Source organism: Malassezia sympodialis, genomic scaffold (genome assembly GCF_000349305.1).
Source record: "Malassezia sympodialis ATCC 42132 genomic scaffold, msy_sf_4, whole genome shotgun sequence".
Lineage (NCBI taxonomy): Eukaryota > Fungi > Basidiomycota > Malasseziomycetes > Malasseziales > Malasseziaceae > Malassezia > Malassezia sympodialis.
Genome location: NW_017387802.1, coordinates 38,255 through 59,128, shown reverse-complemented (window position 1 = coordinate 59,128; position 20,874 = coordinate 38,255). Strand labels below are relative to the sequence as shown.

Genomic DNA, 20,874 nt, shown 5'->3' with positions numbered 1-20,874 from the left:
TTCCGAGTCTTTACGAAACATATTTACTATCGTACCCCGGCCGCGCTCACCACCCAAAGGCGCTCAGGTCCAGCTCTGCCGTGCTCTGGGCCGGAGGTGGCCGCCGCTCGCCCATGAGCGAGCCGATCTTGGGACCGTGCGCGGGAGAGGGCGTGGTGACAGGGGCCGCCGGCGCCTCGACGGGCGCGCGCGCAAAGCGCCAGTTGCGCAGAAGGGACACGCCCACCAAGTCGCACGCTGAGTCAGTTGGAAGCACGTACCTAGCCGCTCTAGGCGGTACACAGTATTGAGCACATAGCGCGTCTCGTCCTCACGCGTCCACGCGGCATCGAGCCACGGCATCGTCGCCTTGCAGTGCTCCAGCACGAGCAGAAGGCACGGATCCGGCCAGTCCCAGCCAGGCGCCGGTGCCTCCTGGTTCGTAGCGAGGGTACGCAGCGGGCGCGTGAGCATCTGTACAAAGTCGCGCGGCCTGTCCAACACAAGCAGGGCCCATGCACCGAGCCAGCGGTCGCCCGTGGCGAGTGCGTGCGGTACAACATGCTGCTCGACGAGGCGCAGAAAGACAGGGCCGTGATCGTCCTCTTCGTACACGCGTGCGACGGCGATCGCCAGGTCCATGTCGTCCAGCTGACGCACGCACACGTTGACCGCGTCTTGCAGGGCGCCACCCAGGAGGAAAAAGGCCGCTGCAAAGAGGAAGCGTCGCTGGCTCATCAGCGCGAACGCGTTCTTTTGCGCCGCGATGCGCCAGCGCTCCGACGAAAAGTCGTGGGCAAGGAAGGCCTGCATCTTGCCCTGATCGCTGTGTCCAATCGCGCGGCGCCATATGGAGCGCACCATCGTGGGCTTGCGCAGCGCGAGGTACAGCAGTGTACTCAGCACAGGGTCAATGTCGTCGCCACTCGCGAACGCGGCACGCGCAACCTGCTCCATGAGCGGCACTAGCACCGCGCGCTCGCGCATCCAACCAAAGATGCCCGTGGCCTTCACTCGCTCCCAGGTGAGGCGCGTCTCCCACGCAGCAGCGACCTTGCTGTGCAGCGTCGCCTGATCACGGCTCAGATGTGCCCAGACCCAGCGCACCTCCCGGCCGCCGGACGCGTACCAAACGGCAAGGCACTGCCGCCCTGCCTCGTCCACAGGAGACGAGTATACCTCCTGCACGGCGCGCATCGCATGAGCGAGGGGCTCCGCCTCTAGGCCCGGTGGCCCGGACCATGCCTCGCCCTGCGCGAGCTGCGCCTGCACCTCGGCCCACTCGGGCTGCGTCTGCGGCGCGTCTGTCAGCGGCGCACGCTCCCATGACCAGGTGATGGGCGGCCAGTGGTGGCGCGTGCGCGCTGCAGCAATCTGCGTGCAGCTCGCGACGACATTCTCATGCAGCCCCATCTGCAGGCACATGCTCAGGTGCATGGGGTCATAGTACGTGCGCATCTGGCTGCGCTCGATCATCACGGCCAAGAGATCGACCCACGTGTCGTTCGCGCGCAGCTTTGCATCGTACAGGAACAGCTGGCACGTCGACGAGACAAGCAGGCGGTGCCCATCCATCCACTCGACACGGCTAATCACACTGCCGCCCAGCTCCTCCAGCAGGACCTGGCCCAGTAGTGCCCACGAGCTGTCCGCCTGTGCCATCAAATCGACGCGATTGTCCACGCTCACGGCCAGCACGCTGCCGACCTGGTCCATTGCTGTCCATGCGAGCTGGGGCCGGTTCTGTGCGTGTATGCTGACGCGGTGCACAAGTGGGTCACACACATCCGCGAGCTGACTGTCGTAGATCGATATGCTCCATGCCGTGGCGTGCCCATGCACGACGGCAATGTGTCCATGCGCACTCGCACGGATCCACTGCACGTGCGTAAGATGCGTCGGCCACGACAGGGTACAGGTGAGCGACTCGTCCGCCCACACCTGCAGCTCGCCGCCTTGCGTGATGGCCAGCAAGGCCGCGCGGTGCCCGGGATGCCAGTGCGGCACGAGCGCCACGCCCTCGACCGACGACGAGAGGGTGTGCCATCCCTCAGCCTGTACGGCCCCCTCCCCCTGGTGGTGCACGGACCAGGTATGCAGGCGTCCATCGCGCAGGACGAGATACAGCCGGTGCGCGTCCTGCACAGGCACGCATTCGAACGCGGCCACCTGATCCGGCTCGATGGCAGGCAGCTCGAAGCGCTGCGCACTCATACCATGCAGTGCCATGGTCGCGTTGGGCGTCCCGGCCCAGCCATCCTCGCCGAGCAGCGCCACGACGAGGGCGCCGGGGCACAGCACGGCGACCTTCGCACTGTGGCCGAGCGCACACGTGGCGAATGCGTCGCGCAGGCGCATCTGGTGCTTTGAATGCAGGGCCACCTGCCCGTTCGCGCAGAGCTCCCACCATATTAGGACGCCATCGCGGGAGAAGCTGAGAAGCGTCCGGCCGCGGTGCGCTACCTGCAGCGACACGATATCGGAGCGGTGCTCTGCGCGCAAAAAGGGCTGTACATGTGCGCGGAGCGGCTTCTCGTCGATGTCAGGGCCCATGATCGTGTCCTGCACAAACAGGCCGCCGGGATCGCCGTCCAGAAGGAGTGCGAGTGACACGGCCATCATGCCCCGCAGGCCCGAGGCGGTCTGCCCGTGGATGAGCGCGGTCGGCAGTACGGACGAAGGCGCGTGGCGCAGCGGCGCCAGCGGCATAAACTCGAGCATGAGCGGTGGCTGCGTGAGCTCCGTCGAGATACACGGCGGCACCTTGAGGGAGAGGAAGGTTTGCGACAGTGTCGGGGAGCCTCTGTCGACGTTCATCAGCACATACACGACCATAGAGCCATCGCCCATGAGTGCGAGAAACAGGTCAGCGCCCTTGGCGAGGTACTGCTCCAGCTGCCGGCGCCGCGTCGCGCGGCGCTCCGCGGCCTCGCGCGTGTCGGTCGCGACGCCCGTGAGAACGCGCTGCTCCTGCAAGGCCAGCAGGGAGAGGTCGTGCTGGAGCGCAAGCGCAAGGCGCCCTGCATCGCAGTACAGGAGCGCGACGACGCGCGTCATGTCGGGCGCGTCGCCTGCCGAGATATCACGTACGTCGCTCGCGGCATCGATCGAGGCCCACAGCCGCAGTGCCATAGGCTCATCGGGGAGAATCGCGTAGACATGCGCGACGTGGTGCCACGTCGTCACGACCAGGAGCGGCACAGGCTCGTGGCCCTCTTGCGGATGGCGCCACCGGATCGCCTGCACGGGCCGCGACTGCCGCAGCTTGGCGACGAGCTGCACGGTGGGGTGGGTCGATGTGCTTACATGCCACACAAGCACGCGCGTATCGTTCTGTGTTAGCGCCGCACACGTACAAGTGGCACAGCGGCGAGGTACTGGCCGTCCGGCGACCAGCGAACGCGCAGCATGGGGCGCGGCACGCGCGTGGACCACACGGTGCGCCACTGTGAGCTCGCATGCGGGCCCCTGGCCCATATCGTGACGTGCGTGTTGCTGCCAATCGCCAGCCGGCCTGCGTGAGCGCACAACACGCACCTTCTACCACACACAGCGTCGAGACGAGCTGGCCGCGCATCGGCAAGGTGCCGTCGAGACGCCAGCGCGCGTAGATGGGCACCTGGCCCATCTTCGCCATGTTGAGGGCATCCAGGCGCCAAATGGCCACGATGCTCCCGAACGACGCGACAAGCTGCGTGAGTGGGCCGAGCGTACCAGGAGGTTGTCCGAGCCGGGGGCTTCGAGGCCGAGCGCGACGCTGCTCACGCCCTTGAGGCGCGCATGCTGACTGCCCGGCACATCATCGAACGAGAGGCTCTGCATGAGCTTGCCCCGCTCGAGAAACACATTAACGCGGCGCCCACTGGCTTGGGCCTGGGTCAGCGAGGCGACGTACACCCATGTACAGCTGTCGAGACTCGGACACAAACGACGCAAACGTATTGAGCGCCGCTGCCACACGGGGCGAGTCGATCGGCACATCGTCCCGCGGCGCATGCGAGGCACCGAGGGACGCCCACTGCCGCGGCAGGGTCGGCAGCGGCCCGTCGACCATGTCGCCTACGACCGACCTACCTACCTCCACGCACTACCAGCCAAAATCCTGTTCCAGCCAATGGGCGCAGATCCGCGCTACGGCCACACTGTCTCCTGGTCGCGTGAGTCGCACGTCACGTACGCAGGCAAAAGGTGTGCGGCAGGCCCAGCGCACACTCTGTCGAAGAAAAGGTCGGGAGGTCCGTCTCAGTGACGTGCGCGCGCTCACTGCTGTGCACGTACGCAGGCACGGTCCACGGTTGCAGCCCCAGCTGCGTCTCCGCGTGTAGCCGGTGCCGCGATGGCGCCCATGTATCCTGCATAAGTAGTGCATACGTACAGAATCGCCGCGGCCCCAGTAGGCACGCACGGGGATCTTGCGCCGCTGCAGGACCTGGCGCAGCTCGTCGGGGATATCGGTGATGAGCGCCTCCTCGTCTGCGTACGTGCGCAGCGCCGTGAGGACAGCGCCGGGGCGGCGCAGAAATTCGCTCGTCATTCGCGCATATGCGGGCGGCTGCATCGTAAGTGCGCGCACGAGCATGTAGTGCCAGTGGGCAGGCAGACACGCTAGGCACACCACGAGCCAGTGTACGACGAAGAGGAGCGGCGGCGCCATCCACAGCCGCGTGAACCGCGCCTGCGGCGCTTTGGCGATATGGCTGATGGTCGGGAAGAGGAGCTGCATGCCCTGCACATCGTCCGCATACTTGCACAGCAGCTGCGTCGCGACGTACGCGCCCATGCTGTGGCCCGCCAGGACGAGCGGCGCGCCGGCAGGCAGCTCCGCGCGCAGCTCCTCAAACGCGAGCTGCTGCGACGCGACCTGGTCCGGTAGGCCGTAGTACGTCCATGCATGGCCTAGCCACGCATAGCGACCCGTGGGCGGCGGCGCATGGCGCGTCTCGTCGTGCCCTGGTGACCCCTTACACACGATCACACAGCGACCACGCAGGAGCGCATGCAGGTGCGAGAGGAACTCCGCGTAGTACTCACATACGCCTGGATTCCCTGGTACAAACAGCAAAGCTCCTCGTGGCACACCCACACTCGGCCAATAGAGCGCGCGCACACCCCCGATCCACCGGGTCTGTGGTGGCATCAAGGGCACCCACATGCACGCCCTCCACCATGGGGGTATGGCACATCACAGCGCCTGGCACACCGCCGTCCAGGGCGCCGCCAGCGCACCATGTTTACCAGGATCATACGCTGACCTTTTGCAATCCATGGGATAGCGCCGTCAAGCCGAGTGTAGCTGACCTGGTGCAAGGTCTGCAATGGGGCGAGCGCGGGACGCCGTCGCCCCAGGGCGGGAGCGTGGACGCCACGGAGGCGCACGCGCCTGATAGCGATCCAGTGCCCCTGATGCCGGACCCCATGCCGACTGAGACGCCTGACTTTGCCTTCGACCCCGGCGCGGCACGGGCCAAAGCAACGTGGCTGGGACATGCCGGTGTCCTGGTGCAGCTTCCGCCGGTGCCAGGTCTGTCGCGCCCTCTACGCGCCCTCTTCGATCCTATTTTTTCTGAGCGCTGCTCGCCGTCGTCATGGTGGGGCCCGCGACGCGCGTATGTGGCGCCTTGCCGGGTGGCCGACCTGCCGACGATTGATTTCGTGTTCATCTCACACAACCACTACGACCACCTCGACATCCCCACGATCGACCAGCTGTGGACACACTTCTCCGACACGGTGCACTTTTTCGTGCCGCTCAAGAACAAGGCGTGGCTCCTCCAGCTGCCGCTGGGCCTCCCGGCCGACCGGATCACCGAGCTCGACTGGTGGGACGAGGCGCAGTGCAGGGTGCAGGCGTCCGACGCACAGGTACGCATTGTGTGTACGCCCGCACAGCATGGCTCGGGGCGCACGCTGTACGATGCAGGGCACACGCTATGGTCGAGCTGGGTGCTGGAGCATGGGCCCGACATGTTCCGTGTATTTTTTGGCGGTGATTCCGGGTTCTGCATGCGCAGGGCCGACGAGCCACTGGGCGCCCCGTCGTCCTTCCCTGAACTTCCCGCCTTCCGCGAGATTGCGCAGCGGATCGGCGAGCCCGACCTCAGCTTTCTGCCTGTCTCGGTGGGTGCGACGTATGCCTACGTCAAGAGCTTCGACCCACTGCCAGACTGGCTCAGCCCTGTGCCGCGCCTGCACGAAGGGCTCACGGGCGCCAACCACATGACGGCCGCGGACGCGGTACGCGTGTTTCAGCAGATGCACGAGGCACGCGCCGCGCGGCCACCGCTCGCCATCGCGATTCACTGGGGCACATTCGTCGGAGGGCGTGAGGACGTGCAAGAAACAGTGACTCGCTTGCAGGAGGCATGCACACACTACGGTATCCCACTCGTGCGGCACGTCGACACGCTCACTCAGCCGACATTCGCGCTCCTACATCATGGCCAAAGTGTGTCCTATAGTGGAGGTAGTTAGTCAGCCCGTGGCGGGCGCGACGTGGCTCTGACGGGGCTCCGATCGCCCGCACAGACGCGACGCTGGCGCATGTCGGACGCCTTCGCCGCGGCGCTGCGTGCGCGTGTGCCTGACAATGAGTATATATCGCATCTGAAGGTGCGCGAGTACGAAGAGGTGGCGCAGGGCGCCGCCACTGCTAGCACACACAAGACGCGGTACATCCTCCTGAGCGCGTCGCCCAGCCAGCGTCGTGCCTATGTATACAAGGCTCGGCGCAATGTAAATGGGACCTTTAGTATTGGTAAGGAATGGGATGCTGCGCAGGCCCGCGAGCTGCGTCTCGAGCCGCCCTCGTGGATGGTTATCACGTTCTCGCGCGCATACCGCTGGGAGGTCGATCCGGCGCATGATCCCGTGCCGTTTCTCACGAACCTGGCCATTGTCGTGTACAAGGTGACCGAAAATGCGCCGTCCATTCGTGGGTGGTCGCTCCCGCCGGAGGCTCTCGCGGAGATGGGCGGCGCGCCAGCGCCGGCCACCCGCGCTCCCGCCGCTGTGCCCAGCCCGACGGTGGCGCCTGCGCCTGCAGTCACAAGGGAGCTGCCTGCCCCAACGCGTGCACCTGACCCAGCTGCGCCTGTGTCTGCGCCTGTGTCTCAGGTCGCGGTCCCTGTATCGCAGACGACGGCACCTACTGCTGCGCCTGCCAAAGTCACCCCGGCGCGCGTACCTGAGCCAGTGGCTCCTGTGTCTCGAGTGACGGTGCCTGCATCGCAGTCGCCGGTGCCTACTGCTGCGCCTGCGCAATCCACCCCGGCGTCGGCGCCGCTCACGAGCTCGCCTGCCGCAGCGCCCCTAGACACTGCGCCGCACACGCCTACGGCTTCTGCGCCAGTTTCGCACACGGTACCGAGGCCCTTGCTTCAGCGTAAGCTGACGCGCCCAGCGGCTGCGCTTCCCCCCGGTGCGCCACGCTCCAGCACGGGCGCCGAAGATCCAACTCTCTCACAGGTTGAGGATATGCTGGAAGGGTTTGAGTGGAAGGGGCACAAGTCGGCGGCAGACAGCCGGCAGGCACAGGTCGGCACAGTCGATGTCATTGAGGCGCGCCTCCTTGAGGAGCTGGCAGCGCTGGATGCGAGTGGCATCCATGCGATGGTGGAGCCTGATGACCGGGTCAAGGCTGTGCTGCAAGGCCTGGACGACGCACTCCTGCAGCTCGACCGTCTCGATGCGAGCTTGGGCGGCTCCAAGATGCAGCTGCTGGCGCTGTCGGAGGACATTGCGTATATCGAGGGCCAGAACCGCGGTCTGCAAGTGCAAATGACGAACCGGCAAGTACTGGCACAGGAGATGGACGTGCTGCTCTCGACCATCACGGTCGACCGCCAAGCGATGCGGAAGCTTGCGACGACGAGCCTCTCGGCGGGCTCCGATGCAGCGGACATGGAGGCCGCTGCCGTATCCTTATACAAGAGCTTGCTACAGGCGCGGCCGGATCAGCAGGCACAAACGAGCGGCACAGAAGTTGCGGCGATGGCGCAGCATCTCGCGCAGGCCGAGGCGGTTGCTCGTGAGTTTAATGCGCGCGTCGTCTCCGAGTTTGAGGCCGTGCTGGGCGAGGCGATACGCATGCAGCTGCAGGACCCGGCCCTTGTGCAGCCAGCGATGCACGACGCGGCGCTGCCGTCACACGAGCGTATGGAGCAGACGCTGGGCAAGCTGTGTGGTCTGTGCATGTACCTCAAGGAGACGACGCCGGATCTCTTTGAGCAGTTGAAGCAAACGTATTTGCGCACTGCTGCGCACTGCTACGGCACAGAGATGCAGCGTGCGTTCCAGGCGGCGTTGCAGCAGCTGGGCGCGAGCAGCTCACGCCGCGGCACGCCGGACGACCGCGAGCCTGGCCAGGCACTGCAGCGGATCCTCGCGTCGCTCTTACTGCGCGTGCAGGCCGAACAAGCATTCCTCGTCGATTTCCTGCAGATCAACGATGCGTCCTTCACGTTTGCGGACTATATGGACCTGGACCCATACTTCCGGCACCGAGCGGCTGTGACACAGCCGCTGCCGCCACAGAGCCCGTATGAGGATATGACGCGGTCTTTGCAGCAGGTCTTCTCGGGGATGGTGCCTGAGATGGACGCATTTGTCGCGCGGGTGCGCACTGCGAGCCCGTGGTGCATTGTAGGCCTCCTGGTCGAGACGGAGCAGGCGCAACGGCGCGCTGCGTCACAGTCAGATGGGCATGCCCTCGCCGATCTGCTCGACAAGGTACGTGCACGTCTGTCCTCGGAGCTGGACCAGCGGTTCGAGGAGCAGGTGCGAGCGGCCGAACACACACAAGTGACGGTCAAAAAGCGTGGTGGTCTCTTGCCGATTGTGCATGCGTTCCCCGCTTTGGCGCGCCGTTTGGAGGCGCAGCTGGGCGGTGCAGACGGTCTGCCTGTGCGGGCCACAGTCGACCGGGCCTATGAGCGTCTGGCCCGCACGATCCTCGCAGCGATCCAGTCGCTGCCGCCCAGTGAGGCAGGCGTCGATGACGACAAGGGCCAGCTGAACCACGCCGTGTTGCTGATTGAAAACGCGTACCATCTGTTTGTGCGTATTCGGCCTGGCTCTCCGCCGAACGCTTCGCTCGTGCAGGCGCAGGCGCAAGCCGAGGCGCTGCTGGAGCGCAGCCGCGCAGACTACGTCGCGGCGGTCCTGCGGCGGCCGATCGGCAAGCTGGTCGACTTTGGGCGGGGCGTCGAGGCGCTGCTGGCGTCGATGCCCGCGAACGAAGTGCCGCTGCACCATGCATACTCCAAGGGCACGGCCAAGAAGCTTGTGCGTGACCATACGGCCAAGGACATGCGCAAGGGCATTGAGGCGCTATCGAAGCGTGTACAGAAGCACTTTGACGATGAGGAGCCTACGACATCTATGCAGGTGGCTCTGGAGCGTGACGAAGTATCGCATGTGCTTGCACAAGTGTGGGCGTCGTGCGAGGCGCAGTGCCTCGTCGAATGGGAGCGGTTCGGGCGCCTCCTACGAACCTGCTATCCCGAGAGTCAGCTGCAGCCGGACGTGAGCGCTGCCGAGGTGAAGCGTCTCTTCCAGACGCTGCCGCCGACGCTCCGACGGCGATAGGGCTAGGCGCGTTTTGCGGCCAGCAGCGACGCGGTGACAATACCTGCGCGGTGCGCGACCATAGACATGAGACTGTCGGACAAGCCGTGTGTGCTTTCGTTGCTGCCAAATACAAAGACGGCGCCATCGCGGGGCGCCTGGACGGGTGGCGCTGGTGCCGGATCGCGGTCGTCGGGCGTGCTGCGCGCAACACTCGAGTCGCGGCTGCCCTCGCGTCCAAGGCGGCTGCGGGGAATGCGCATGGCGACTGTGTCGGGCAGCGTGGCGGGCGACGGCGAGCCGTCACTCGGGACGAGGCGGTAGTCGCGTGTGATGCCTCGCAGCTGCGCGCGGAGCGTCTCGGGGTCGTGCGACTGTGCGACTTGCTCGTCCAGCGCGAGCTCCTGGGCCTCGAACTCGCGCTTCCCGTGGGGGGCGAGGAGCGGAAAGTGCGCAGCGAGGGTGCGAACGAAGGGCAGGTGGCTAGGATCGCGCTGGAAGCCGGTGCCGAGGAACACAGCATCATAAGCGTCCGAGCGCTCGAGTGTGTCGCCTGCGTTGGTGCACGAGTCGATGCGTATGCGGCCGCCCGGCAGCACCTCGGCATGCACGAGCTCGGTGTTGGCGAGAATGCGTACGAGGCCCTTGGGCTCCTCGTCCGGCTCGCGGTACTCGATCTCCTGGTCGTACAGCATTTCGTAGACCTCGCATAGGAGGTCGTTGCGTACCACCGAGTAGTTGGTGCGCTTGAACTCGGCAAGCTGCGCGCGGCGCTGACGCGCCGAGCTCTCCCAGAACGTCGACACGCTCGATGGATCAAAGGCGGCGCTATTCACGAACGGCGAGTCGTCCGACGGCACGAGCGCTGCAGCGCGGAAAATCATGTCGAGCGCCGCCTCGGGGTATCGGCCGCGCAGGTAGCGCAGAATCTCGGCAGACGACTGACCACCACCCACAATCGCGAAGCGCAGCGGCTGCGCGGCAGCCTTGGCGTGCAGCGTCGCACCAAGGCGCGCCATTTGCGGCAGGAAGGTAGACGCGTGCACAACAGGGAGCATCGCATCTGCCTCTGGCTCGTACATCGCACTGAACACGCGCGGCACGTTGGCCGCGCCGCCGACCGCGAGACTGATGTTCCACGCGAGGAGCGACTCGATGTGCGTGTCGCGGCGGTACACAACGCGGTACGCGACGCATCCATTTTCCTGCGTCTCAGGGATGATGTCCTGTACGTTGCACCCGTAGCGCACATACGCATCCATGCGCCGGGCGGCCCAGGCGAGGTAGGCGCTCCACTCGCGGCGGCTCGGCACCTTTTCCTCACGGTTGATGTACTGCATGAGCCGGCCCTCGCAGTGGAGAAAGTTCAGAAACGTGTACGATGAGGTCGGATCGCGCATGGTCGCGAGGTCCTTGAGCGGCGACACCTGCAGCTGCGCGCCGGGCAGCAGGAGCGACGGGTGCCACGCAAACTGCGGCTGGCGCTCCAGGAAGCACATAGAGAACTGTGCAGCGCGCGCCTCCTCATTTTCGTGCAGCGAGATACACAGCGCCAGATTCGCAGGCCCAAAACCTATGCCGATGTGGTCATACATGGGGGAAGAAGAAGGATGACCTGGCGCCAAGCACGCGGCGCGATTGATCAGTGCAGGCGAGCGACACATCAGGACCCTGATCAGATAACGCAGCGCCACGTGCAAGGCCCTGGACCCAGGCGCGGTCTTCGTCCTCATGTCCGCACTCCTACATCCTGCGCTGCGCGCGCCCGTTGACGTGGCCGAAGGGCCCTATGCGCTTCAGGTCGGCACAGATACGCATGTGGCCATCACCGTAACGCATGCCGGCCAGGAGCACGGCCGCCTCAAGCACACCGTGACCGTGCGCACGGAGCAGGGCGACCCTGGCATGACGGCTTCGCTGCATGTCCTCGCGCCCTGCGCAGCGTACACGCACCCGTCGCAGGAGCCAGACGACAACTCGGTCACGGCGCGCATGCGCCGCGCCGCGCACGTCCAGATGCACGCGGAGGGCGGGCTGTCGCTCCTGCAGGCGTGGACGCTCGTCTATGTCGTGTTCACGCTGTGGCCCGATCAGGAGGCGTTTGTTCTTGCGCGTGCGCCCGGCACACCGGTGTCTGCGCTCCTGGAGTGCGGCCTCGCCGTGCCACACCCTGACTGCATTCACAGCCGTGACTGGGCCACCCGCGGCGATGTGCTCGTGTTGCGTGCAGCGTTCTGGCAGGGCGCTGGGCCGCTGGGCGCAGCCGCCTGGGTGCCCAGTCTGGCGCACGCGTCGCCGTACCCGTTCGTGCCCGCCACGTACGGCCATGCAGCACAGGGACTCGTGTCGAGTGTGCAGCATCCGCTGCGGCCCCTCAAGATAGGCGCATGGGACGCATCGCGCGGGGATGCCGAGCCCGTATATCGTCGCTACATTCCTGCGCTGCAGCAGACGCTCACGTTCCGCCTCGCGCGCTCGCAGTCGGACTTGGACGTCGACTTGTTACACTGCTGGCACGCCACGGACCGAGTGCGCACGGGCTGGCGCCAGGACCTCCCGCGGGCGGAGCACCAGGCGTACCTGGCCGCCCAGGAAGCATCGAGCGACTCGGTCGCGCTCATTGCGGAGTGGGATGGCGAGCCGTTTGGGTATGTGGAAATCTACTATGCCAAGGAGTCGAGTCTGCGCGGCTTTTACGACCTTCACGACTTTGACCGCGGCTTCCATGCGCTCGTCGGCGAGGAGCGCTTCCGTGGGCCGCACCGGGTGCGTGCATGGATGGGTAGTGTGATCCACCTGCTATTCCTCCTTGATCCACGCACGACACGCGTCGTGAGTGAGCCGCGCGCGAGCAACACAAAAATGGTCGAGTACGAGTGTCTCTGTGGCGGGCATGTCGAGAAGCTGATTGATCTGCCGCACAAGCGCGCCGCTCTCGTGCTGTTCCCGCGCGAGCGCTTCTTCCAGCTGTGCCCACTGGGGCCACTGCCGGGTCAGCATACGTAGTTGATCAACGGAGCGTGTACATCGGGCGTGTATGAACTTGGAGAGACGGCGCACCTCGGCCTGCGGAGTGCGAAACGAGTAGGGCCACGCCGTCCTGCGAGCCCTGGGCGCCTGCGCTGCGCACCTTCTTTGGTGCCGCGAGCCCGGATCGCTTGGTCGGGACGTGCGAGCCAGCCCATGGCTGCCCGTTCTCGTCGAGACGCTCGTTCGTATGGGTCATGTTGTAGTGAGCCTTGAGCGGGGGGGCAGTACCCTTGCCGAGGCCCTGGTCGCCTAACGCCGGGCGCGCGGGCACCTTGCTTTTCTCGCCCAGCGGCACGCGCACAGGCGCATTCGCGCGATCTGCCAGCGCCTTGCGGGGTGCTTGGTCGACGGCAAGTGAGGACAGCTTTGTAGAGACCTGCTCCACCGCACGGTCTGTGTGAGGCATGTCAATGCCGAGACCCACAACGCCAGGCTCCCTTGGCAGCGACGATGCGTTCAGCGGCAGCTCACGGCACATCGTCACGCTGCGCTCCATGGATAGCGGCAGGGAGCGCGATGGGACGGCGGCCTCGGGGCAGTCTTGCGCGACCATAGGGAATGGCGGCTCAGGAAATTCAGACGTAGGGAACACGCCGCTCTCAATGGAGCCCACAAGAGGGGTCGCCGGGGGCGAGACACTCTTCGCGAGTGGCTCGTCCAACGGCCAGTCCTCAGTGCCGAGCCGTGGGCTGCTTATGCTGGAGGAGAGGGGGGGAGAGGATTGGATCGATGCTGACGACGCTGCTTTTGGGCCATGCGACTCGGATCGGTGCCGTGCATGCTTGGACGAGTGTCCCATATGGATGGCAAGACCTGCCAAATGGCTAGACGACGGCATATCGTCGAGCACCGACGGCTCGACGGTACGAACAGCCCGCGGCGCCTGTGTCAGAGCGGGGGGCTCCGGTGGCGACGCCTGCTCCAGAGTGGTGTCAGAGCCGTCCATCCATGTGGGCGGCGGCCCATCAAAGCGATTGGGCGACGCATTCAGACAGGGCGTCGGCGGAACGCACGCCTCCGCTGGTGCAGGGCCCTCTGTAGCAGGGATAGGCGCACCGACGCCCTTGGCAGCAAGCCGACGCGAGCGACGCACTCCTTGCGACACGGGTGCCAGCGTCGCGGAGTCGGGGGAGGTGGTCATACCGGAAAACGGGGACGGGCCAACGATAACACGACCGGCTCAAGAGGAACGAGTGGCGATACCGCTGCACGCGCGGCGCACCGGGCGAGCCGAAAAAGGCACTGTAGGTGTTACTCACGTGCTTTGTAAACACCCGGGGCGTCGGGGCGCGTTATATCACGTGAGTTTTCGTGGAGGTGGGTGGTGTGTGGGGCGTCGCGCCAAACCATGCGCTTGCCGCGCCTGCGGCTTGCGCGTGACACCGTTCCATGGGCGATGGAGAGTCAGAAGGCGCCGTGGAATTTGGCCTTGCGCCGAATTGCAGCGACGAAGGACCCCAGAGAAATACAGAATGAAACACTCATTGCATGGGACGATCACACCTATGTGATTTACGACGGCTACCCCAAGGCCCAGTTCCACTTTCTCGTTCTCCCTCGGATACCTTTTGTCATTGAGGAAGAAACGCCACAGGGGCAGAAAAAGACGGTCACAGTGCCGCTGCGTGATATGGATTCGATCCGTGCGCTCCTCGCTAGTCGCTTCGCAAACGCCGTCCTGGGACGCATCGCGGCCATGGAGCAGCGGGTATGTACGCGTGGCTCATGCAGATGGTGGACCACATCCGAACGTGCATGCGGCAGACCGCCATAACTAGCGATGGTGCAGCGCAGTACGCCGAGCCCGGTCGCACTGACGGCCTCGAGTGGGGTATTCGGAGCGGCTTCCACGCCGTGCCTTCGATGCGACATTTGCACTTGCATGTACGTTGAGTCACTGACCCAGATCATCTCCGACGACCTCGTCTCAGACCGCATGAAGCAGCGCAAGGTAGGGTCACCGACTAACGCCAGCATTACTTGTCATTCCACCCACATATGGGCATATGGCTTCCCATTGCCGATGCACAAGCATTGGCCAACGCCGGTCGGAACCTGCCGCACACGGAGGAAGAGTATGAGGCGAAATTGCGTGCGCCATTGTACTCACTAGATATGGCGCGCACGTACAACTCGATGCCTGAGCTCAAGCAGTACTTGCGGAAGCGCTGGCGAGCGTTGCGGGCAGCGCCTCGGTCAGCACCAATAGAGCCGTAGCGCACAAGCACACGACGCGCCCGTCCGGCGCCACAGTTAGACCAAGTACAGGGCCCGTCACAGGATCGCCCACAGGCCACACATAGCTCGTACCGCGCTGTGTGCTAGTCGCTCCATACATATACAGGTGACTGCCCCGGCTGTGTGCATCGGGCGCATAACGCGGCTCGGCGGCAAGGACAGTGGGTGTGGCGGTGCCACGATACACATACACGGGGTGAATATCTCGCTTCGATGCAAGGACATAGCTGATGGCCGGTACTGTCGCAACATGTCGCCATGGCGCCCATGCCAGTGGCGATGGCGGCACAAAGACTTGTCCATCGACATCGTGTTGAAGAAGAAGTGCAGGATCACTGGGAGGTGTTGCACGCGCCAGAAGAGCATGGGACGAAGCGGGTGCCATTTCAATGTGCCCGTCTGGGGTAACCCACGCAAGCTGCAGCGGGGTGCCGCCATCATTGACGTCGTCCTCGAGCGTATCGTGCAGCAGCGTCGACGAGGGTAGGGGCTGTGCGTATTTGTCAAGTCCTTGCAGCATAGCTGACAGCTCGGACGGATCGAGTGTCTCTAGGACCCCGTCATCGTGCGCAAAGACATGCGGCCAGCGCGTGCCTTCATGCGCTTTGGCAAGGTGCAGAGTCAGCAGCTGCATCGAGGCGCCCGGCTCAAGCGTCCAAACACTGCCCGTAGGGTCCAGCTGGGCCCATACGCTCTGCGACGTAAATGCACCGTCCCGCAGTACCTGCTCGCCAGGCGTCATCGCTGCGGAAGGATCAGGCGCCGACGACGCAGCGAGGCTTACACTGAGCCCATGCAGCGAAAAGTGCGCACGAATGTCTTCGGCACGGATATACTCTGGCAGCGCGAGGGCCACCATGACCGTGTCACCTGTCTGCGTCCATGTATACGGTGCCTTTTCGAGCGGTGGCAGCGTCGGTGCCGAGGTACACGAGCGTTGCGATGCCAAACCTGCATCAGGCTTATTAGCAACGGACCGCGACATGAATGGCGCCTCTGCACCCAAGAGGCACGCTCCATTTGCGATGCAGGCGTATGCCACGGGCTCGTGACACTCGACACACCACATGAGCTCTGCGGCATGTGCTTCCTCATCGATAGAGAAGGCAGCGCGGATGAGCATCACATCAAAAAACGTGTGTGACACACTAGAGGCACCTGAGTTTTGATGAATAGCAGGCACACGGCATGCCCGTTGCAGGAGCGCATATATGGGGCCATCGCTATCCGCTGTTGCCTGCACAAGAGTCCATGGTGAGTACTGGGCTTCGGACAGAGTACCCTGCAGCGTCGGAAGAGTGAGCACACAAGTGGAAGCGCCAGGATTTCCGCTGGATCTGATATACTGTACCCATAAAAGAGTATCTGAGTCGCCACAGGCTAGCCACGTCGACGCATCGACTGCAACAAGAGTCGGCAAGTGGTCAGACGTGCGCGAGTACACAGAGGAGGGAATTGAACAAAGGTTCAAGCAAGAGACTGCCGCATCGGCCCATGATAGGAGGATTATCCTGCCGTCTTCAGCGATATAGGCGCCTGCGGTGCCGTCGTGCGTGGCGAGCGGCGAGTGCATAGCACGAGCCTTGAGTTTCTTGTACGCGAGTGGAACAGCCGCATTTGCATTGGTTCCTAGCACACGCTGAGGGAGTGGTACTTGATGTACAGACACATTGTTGTCTTCCCCGAGCTTGTATGCCTCAAATGCCGGGTTTGCATGCGCACGGTCGATGGGAAACATGACAGCGACATGAGCCAGCGCCAGAGGGCCACATAGGGTCGTATTACGTCATGTCCATAGAGGTGGAGGCCCGGTGAGACGCGAACCTCGTCGGTCTCGCACGGCCCATGCGCAGCTGACGTGCTACGACGCAAATCTCCAAAGCACACCATGGTCTTTTCTTGCTCCTTTGTGTGTGTCCAAATTCATTGGTGGGAATCGTGATGTGGGATTCACCTAAGATTGTCGTCATAGCATGAATCCTGGAGCACGCATGGTGGCGTACCGAACCTGTTTCTCCCAGGAACCGTGGGTCCACTTAAATCCGGCGTGCCTCACTCTGGCAATGCGTGCCTATGGCTATGGTTTCTAACACTGTGGACCTGGAGAAGCCAGAATGGGACGCAGAGGGCCGTCTCTCGCCGCCATCGAGCTTGGATAAGCCTGACCTGTTCACTGTGAAAGACTTGCTCGACTCGGCGCCCAGTGATCAGTTGGTGCGCACGGCCGTCCGGAAAATCGATTGGATTCTCATACCCCTTATGAGCGGATGTATGTTTCTACAGACGTCCGATAAGACCCTCCTCAACTCGGTATCTCTGCTCCACTTTATCTCAGACGTACACCTAAAGAACAATGAGCAATTTTCGTGGATCTACAGCATCTTTTGGATCGGCTACCTCATCGGCACATGTACACATGCCCGCTTTCTCCAACGCTGTCCCTTAGGTACCTATGTTGCCGGCGTCGTGGTGCTGTGGGGGGGAATTGCCGCATGCCATGCAGCCTGTCATTCGTACGGTGCCTTTTTGGGTGTTCGCTTCTTCCTGGGCTTTATGGAAGCTGCACTGCCGCCGGCTTTCATCCTCTTAATGGGGCGTTTCTACACGAGGGATGAGCAAATCATTCGCACAAGCTTCTGGTACTCTATGTATGGTGTCGCAGGGATCGTGGCAGGAGCAGCCACATACAGTGAGCTAGTGCATCCGCCGTCCACGATGGCCATGTGGCAGAGCCTGTATCTTATTTACGGCATTGTGACCATGGCGTTTGGTGTTTTGTGCCTGTTTCTGATGCCTTCGTCGCCTGCCACAACCAGGTACCTTGGAGAAGAGGAGCGCAAGGCTGCTGTATACCATATTGCCGCGAACCAATCCGGTATCCATGACACGACCTTTAAGTGGTACCAGGTGCGCGAGGCACTTTTGGACATCCGCTTGTACATTTACTTTTTGGCGTTTGCTTCTCTGTGCATTGTGAATGGAGGAATTTACACGTTTGGCAACTTGATTATCCAGAGCTTTCACTATGATAATAAGCAGTCGGCACTGCTAAGTATGACACTGGGAGGCGGTATGGTCGTGTGTATCGGGCTCGCCGCCATTGGATTTCACTTTTTGAAGCGCCAAGACATTGTGGTTGTGACCAGTCTACTCGTATCCATTGCGGGAGGTAGTATGATGGCGGCACTTCCTGCTGCTAACAAGGCAGGCCGGATGGCGGGTGCGTACGCTGTGCTAACAACAGGATATGCATTGGTGTCGTTTTTTATGCTGCCCGCACCCGTGCTCTATTCGTGGCAAAGCACTACCGTATCTGGCACGACGAAGCGTGTCGTGTTTAATGTGGGCCTCCAGCTGGGGTCGAGTGTGGGCAATGTACGTTGACAGTGTCTGACCCGCCAGCTCATTGGGCCGCATCCGTACGACCACAACTTTATGGTCGGAGAATATATTACTATCGTGTTTCTTTGTGTGTGTATGCTGTGTATGATTTCGGTGTCTGTGATCCATCATTATATGAATCACCAAAGAGACCGCCATATGGCGGCGCATGACTCCACGCTGAATCAGGCTGCGCAGCTCGCAGTGGACTTGTCGGACCGGACAGATAAAGAGCGGCCTACGTACCGCTATCCATACTGAGATTGTGCGCGTAAAGGCATATCAAGGATGAAGCGCCAGCCATGGGCGTGAGCGGGCTCTTCTACATTACCTAGCCGTGCGAGGGCCATGCATAACACGCGGTGGAAGAAGGGAGCCACCATGGGCCCCGCATGAAATGCATCAGCCCAAGAGCTTTACGCGAGTGCCAAAGAGGGCGCAGCTGTCGTATCGGGCGGTGCACAAAGTAAAGTGTGCGGAACAGAGTGCCATTAGACCGGCCCGTCGCCGCGGATTTCGCGTGAGCGACGCAGGACAAGCAGAGTGCGTGCGAGAACTTCTTCGTCGTCATGCTTGCCGTCAGTGTCGGAGTCGTAATCGGGGGCTTTCTGGATACGCTTCCACTGCGCACGAAGTAGCGACGTGCGAGGTGCATCTGCATTGGCCGGCGCCAAGTCCAGATCCCAAAGTGATGGGGCCTGTGCTAGCCATGCATCAGCATCTCCACTGGCATCCACGGCAGCTGATCCCGAAGCATGTGATACGTCACCCACGTCCGCACCTAGTGGCCCATCGCGCGGTTGTGAGAGGCGCGAGGAGAGACGCGCGCGCTTCACGAAGCCGATTGGCGAACGGTTCAGCGCGCCATTGTTGGACCCGGCTGCGGCAGCGTTCGCCAGGATGTTAGCCAGGGGATAGCAGCTCTGTGTGCTGGTGTGCGCACGCTTCTTTGCGCGCTCGTCGTCCGCGGCATCGACGACGCCGCCATTCGCAAGCACCTTGGCCTGCTCCTCCTCCTCGAACCGAACAAGGAATGCGCTGCGCTCGCCCTGCATCCGTTTGCCCCATTCAATCTCCTCTGGTGGATCCTCGTCCTCTTTGGCATACGCCTCCGGTGCCATAGATGGCAGCGCCGGGATAAGCAGGCGATGTGTATGCGTCTCGGGGCAGGGAGACACGTCCGGCACGTCGTCGCCATCCGCGCCACGCTTCCGCGGAGGCTTGCGGGACGATGCGTCGCTAGCATCAACCAGATGCTCGTTCTGCTCGCGCCAGCGCGCATACTCTGGGTTCGGGATACCACGCCATGTGGGATGCGCGTCATCGAGTGGCAAAGAGCCACCTTCCACCCATGCCTTATGCGCCTCGGCGCGCGCAGCTCGCGACACATCGTCGTCAAACGGATTTTCTGATCCCGGTGCACCGGGTGGGAGTGATGCAGGCCCCTCAAGGTAGTGGTAGAGTAGCCACAGGAAAGCATTCGCCCGCTGCTTCGCCGAGATGGGCCGACCGGTCTGTGGGAAAAAGAGCGAGTGTGCATCAACCTGCGCGGGAAAGTGCATAGACGTGACGTCAAGTGCCTGGTTCGCTAAGAGGAAAATCAGCGTGACAACGGAGGTCGGCGGTCGATTCTGCGTACGGCGGCGACGCGCAAGCTCATCGAGGTCGCCAGGTACCTCGAGTGTGTCTTCCCCTTCCTCGTGCCGCGCCGAGGCCGAGGCGGTGCCTGACCCCCCTGGTCGCTCGTAGGGAAGCAGCACGGCCTTGAGCAGCGACTTCATGCGCGGTGCATCTTGCATGTTACGCCGCGTATTCTCGCTCTTTTGTAGGGATGGCACAGGGTGGTAGCTGCGCAAGATCGTCTTCATCTCCGGGTAGAAGGCCAGCGTTGTATTAATGCGGCCAACATTCACGAGCAAGCACACCTTGGAAAAGTCCTCAGCATACTCCTCATCCACGAAGCACTTTTCTCGCATGCTCTTTGTGCACTTGCTACTGTTCATCAGCGCCTCGATGTACAGTTCTTTGAACGTGAGCTTTTCAGCGCCCGGGTGCGCCCAGGGCGAGGGTGGTACTTCGTCCAGCTCCGCCTCGGGCGTGATCGATGACGGGTACGTCGCTTCGCGCCACTCCAGGTACTCGGTGCGCCGCGCCTCCCATGCAGCGCGCTCCTCGTCAGTCTCGTCCGCGCGCCGCGCCGAGCCGGCCGACTGCCCATATGGCCACACGAACGTGGGAAACGGCCCTGCCACTGCAGATGCCACGCACGCCTGAACGGCTCGCGGCGAGTTGGCTAGTGCGTGGCGGTCAGGATCCGCATTCACCGCAAGCGGCATATCCTCCGCATTGGCCACGGACTGAATGAACGTCGACATGGGCGCTCCGCGCGACCCGGCACGGGGATTCGTGAATACACGGCGCGTATCGGAAAAGAGATAGCATAAAACGGCATGCTGTACATCTGTGCGTGTGAGGGGCTCCCCATCATAGCGCTTCACAGGCTGGTTACGTGCCTGAGAGGATCTGGCGTCAGCGAGACACACGTACGAGCGCGACATGGCCGCAGGTCCTGAGGGGGCAGGCGACGACTCCGAAGCCGGCGTGTCATCGCGCTTCATGGATGACTTGTCGCCGAGGATGGCATGCTCAGCCACAGAGGAAGCGCCCATGAACAGCGAAGCG

General features: G+C 63.2%; 7 protein-coding genes across 7 annotated transcripts; 2 read left to right on the top strand and 5 right to left on the bottom strand.

Moving 5' to 3' along the window:
- Positions 1 to 46: 46 nt before the first annotated feature.
- Positions 47 to 3,111, bottom strand: MSY001_0847 (uncharacterized protein; the record flags this gene model as incomplete). The annotated part of the gene is made up of 2 exons (XM_018885939.1): positions 47 to 237; positions 261 to 3,111. 2 exons carry the CDS (start codon positions 3,109 to 3,111, stop codon positions 47 to 49), a joined length of 3,042 nt encoding a protein of 1,013 aa, XP_018739462.1.
- Positions 3,112 to 4,239: 1,128 nt separating this feature from the next.
- Positions 4,240 to 4,513, bottom strand: MSY001_0846 (uncharacterized protein; the record flags this gene model as incomplete). Its single annotated transcript, XM_018885937.1, is given in 2 exon segments — positions 4,240 to 4,331; positions 4,351 to 4,513. 2 exon segments carry the CDS (start codon positions 4,511 to 4,513, stop codon positions 4,240 to 4,242), a joined length of 255 nt encoding a protein of 84 aa, XP_018739461.1.
- A 632-nt stretch (positions 4,514 to 5,145) lies between these two features.
- MSY001_0845 (uncharacterized protein) lies at positions 5,146 to 9,564 on the top strand (the record flags this gene model as incomplete). The annotated part of the gene is made up of 2 exons (XM_018885936.1): positions 5,146 to 6,309; positions 6,505 to 9,564. 2 exons carry the CDS (start codon positions 5,146 to 5,148, stop codon positions 9,562 to 9,564), a joined length of 4,224 nt encoding a protein of 1,407 aa, XP_018739460.1.
- Positions 9,565 to 9,566: 2 nt separating this feature from the next.
- Positions 9,567 to 11,138, bottom strand: MSY001_0844 (uncharacterized protein; the record flags this gene model as incomplete). Its single annotated transcript, XM_018885935.1, has 1 exon — positions 9,567 to 11,138. The coding sequence occupies one exon, from the start codon at positions 11,136 to 11,138 to the stop codon at positions 9,567 to 9,569; it is 1,572 nt and encodes a 523-aa protein (XP_018739459.1).
- Positions 11,139 to 11,274: 136 nt separating this feature from the next.
- On the top strand, positions 11,275 to 12,549 carry MSY001_0843 (uncharacterized protein; the record flags this gene model as incomplete). Its single annotated transcript, XM_018885934.1, has 1 exon — positions 11,275 to 12,549. The coding sequence occupies one exon, from the start codon at positions 11,275 to 11,277 to the stop codon at positions 12,547 to 12,549; it is 1,275 nt and encodes a 424-aa protein (XP_018739458.1).
- A 2,170-nt stretch (positions 12,550 to 14,719) lies between these two features.
- Positions 14,720 to 16,549, bottom strand: MSY001_0842 (uncharacterized protein; the record flags this gene model as incomplete). The annotated part of the gene is made up of 1 exon (XM_018885933.1): positions 14,720 to 16,549. The coding sequence occupies one exon, from the start codon at positions 16,547 to 16,549 to the stop codon at positions 14,720 to 14,722; it is 1,830 nt and encodes a 609-aa protein (XP_018739457.1).
- A 2,134-nt stretch (positions 16,550 to 18,683) lies between these two features.
- On the bottom strand, positions 18,684 to 20,750 carry MSY001_0841 (uncharacterized protein; the record flags this gene model as incomplete). Its single annotated transcript, XM_018885932.1, has 2 exons — positions 18,684 to 20,705; positions 20,736 to 20,750. The coding sequence occupies 2 exons, from the start codon at positions 20,748 to 20,750 to the stop codon at positions 18,684 to 18,686; spliced, it is 2,037 nt and encodes a 678-aa protein (XP_018739456.1).
- Between the last annotated feature and the right edge of the window lie 124 nt (positions 20,751 to 20,874).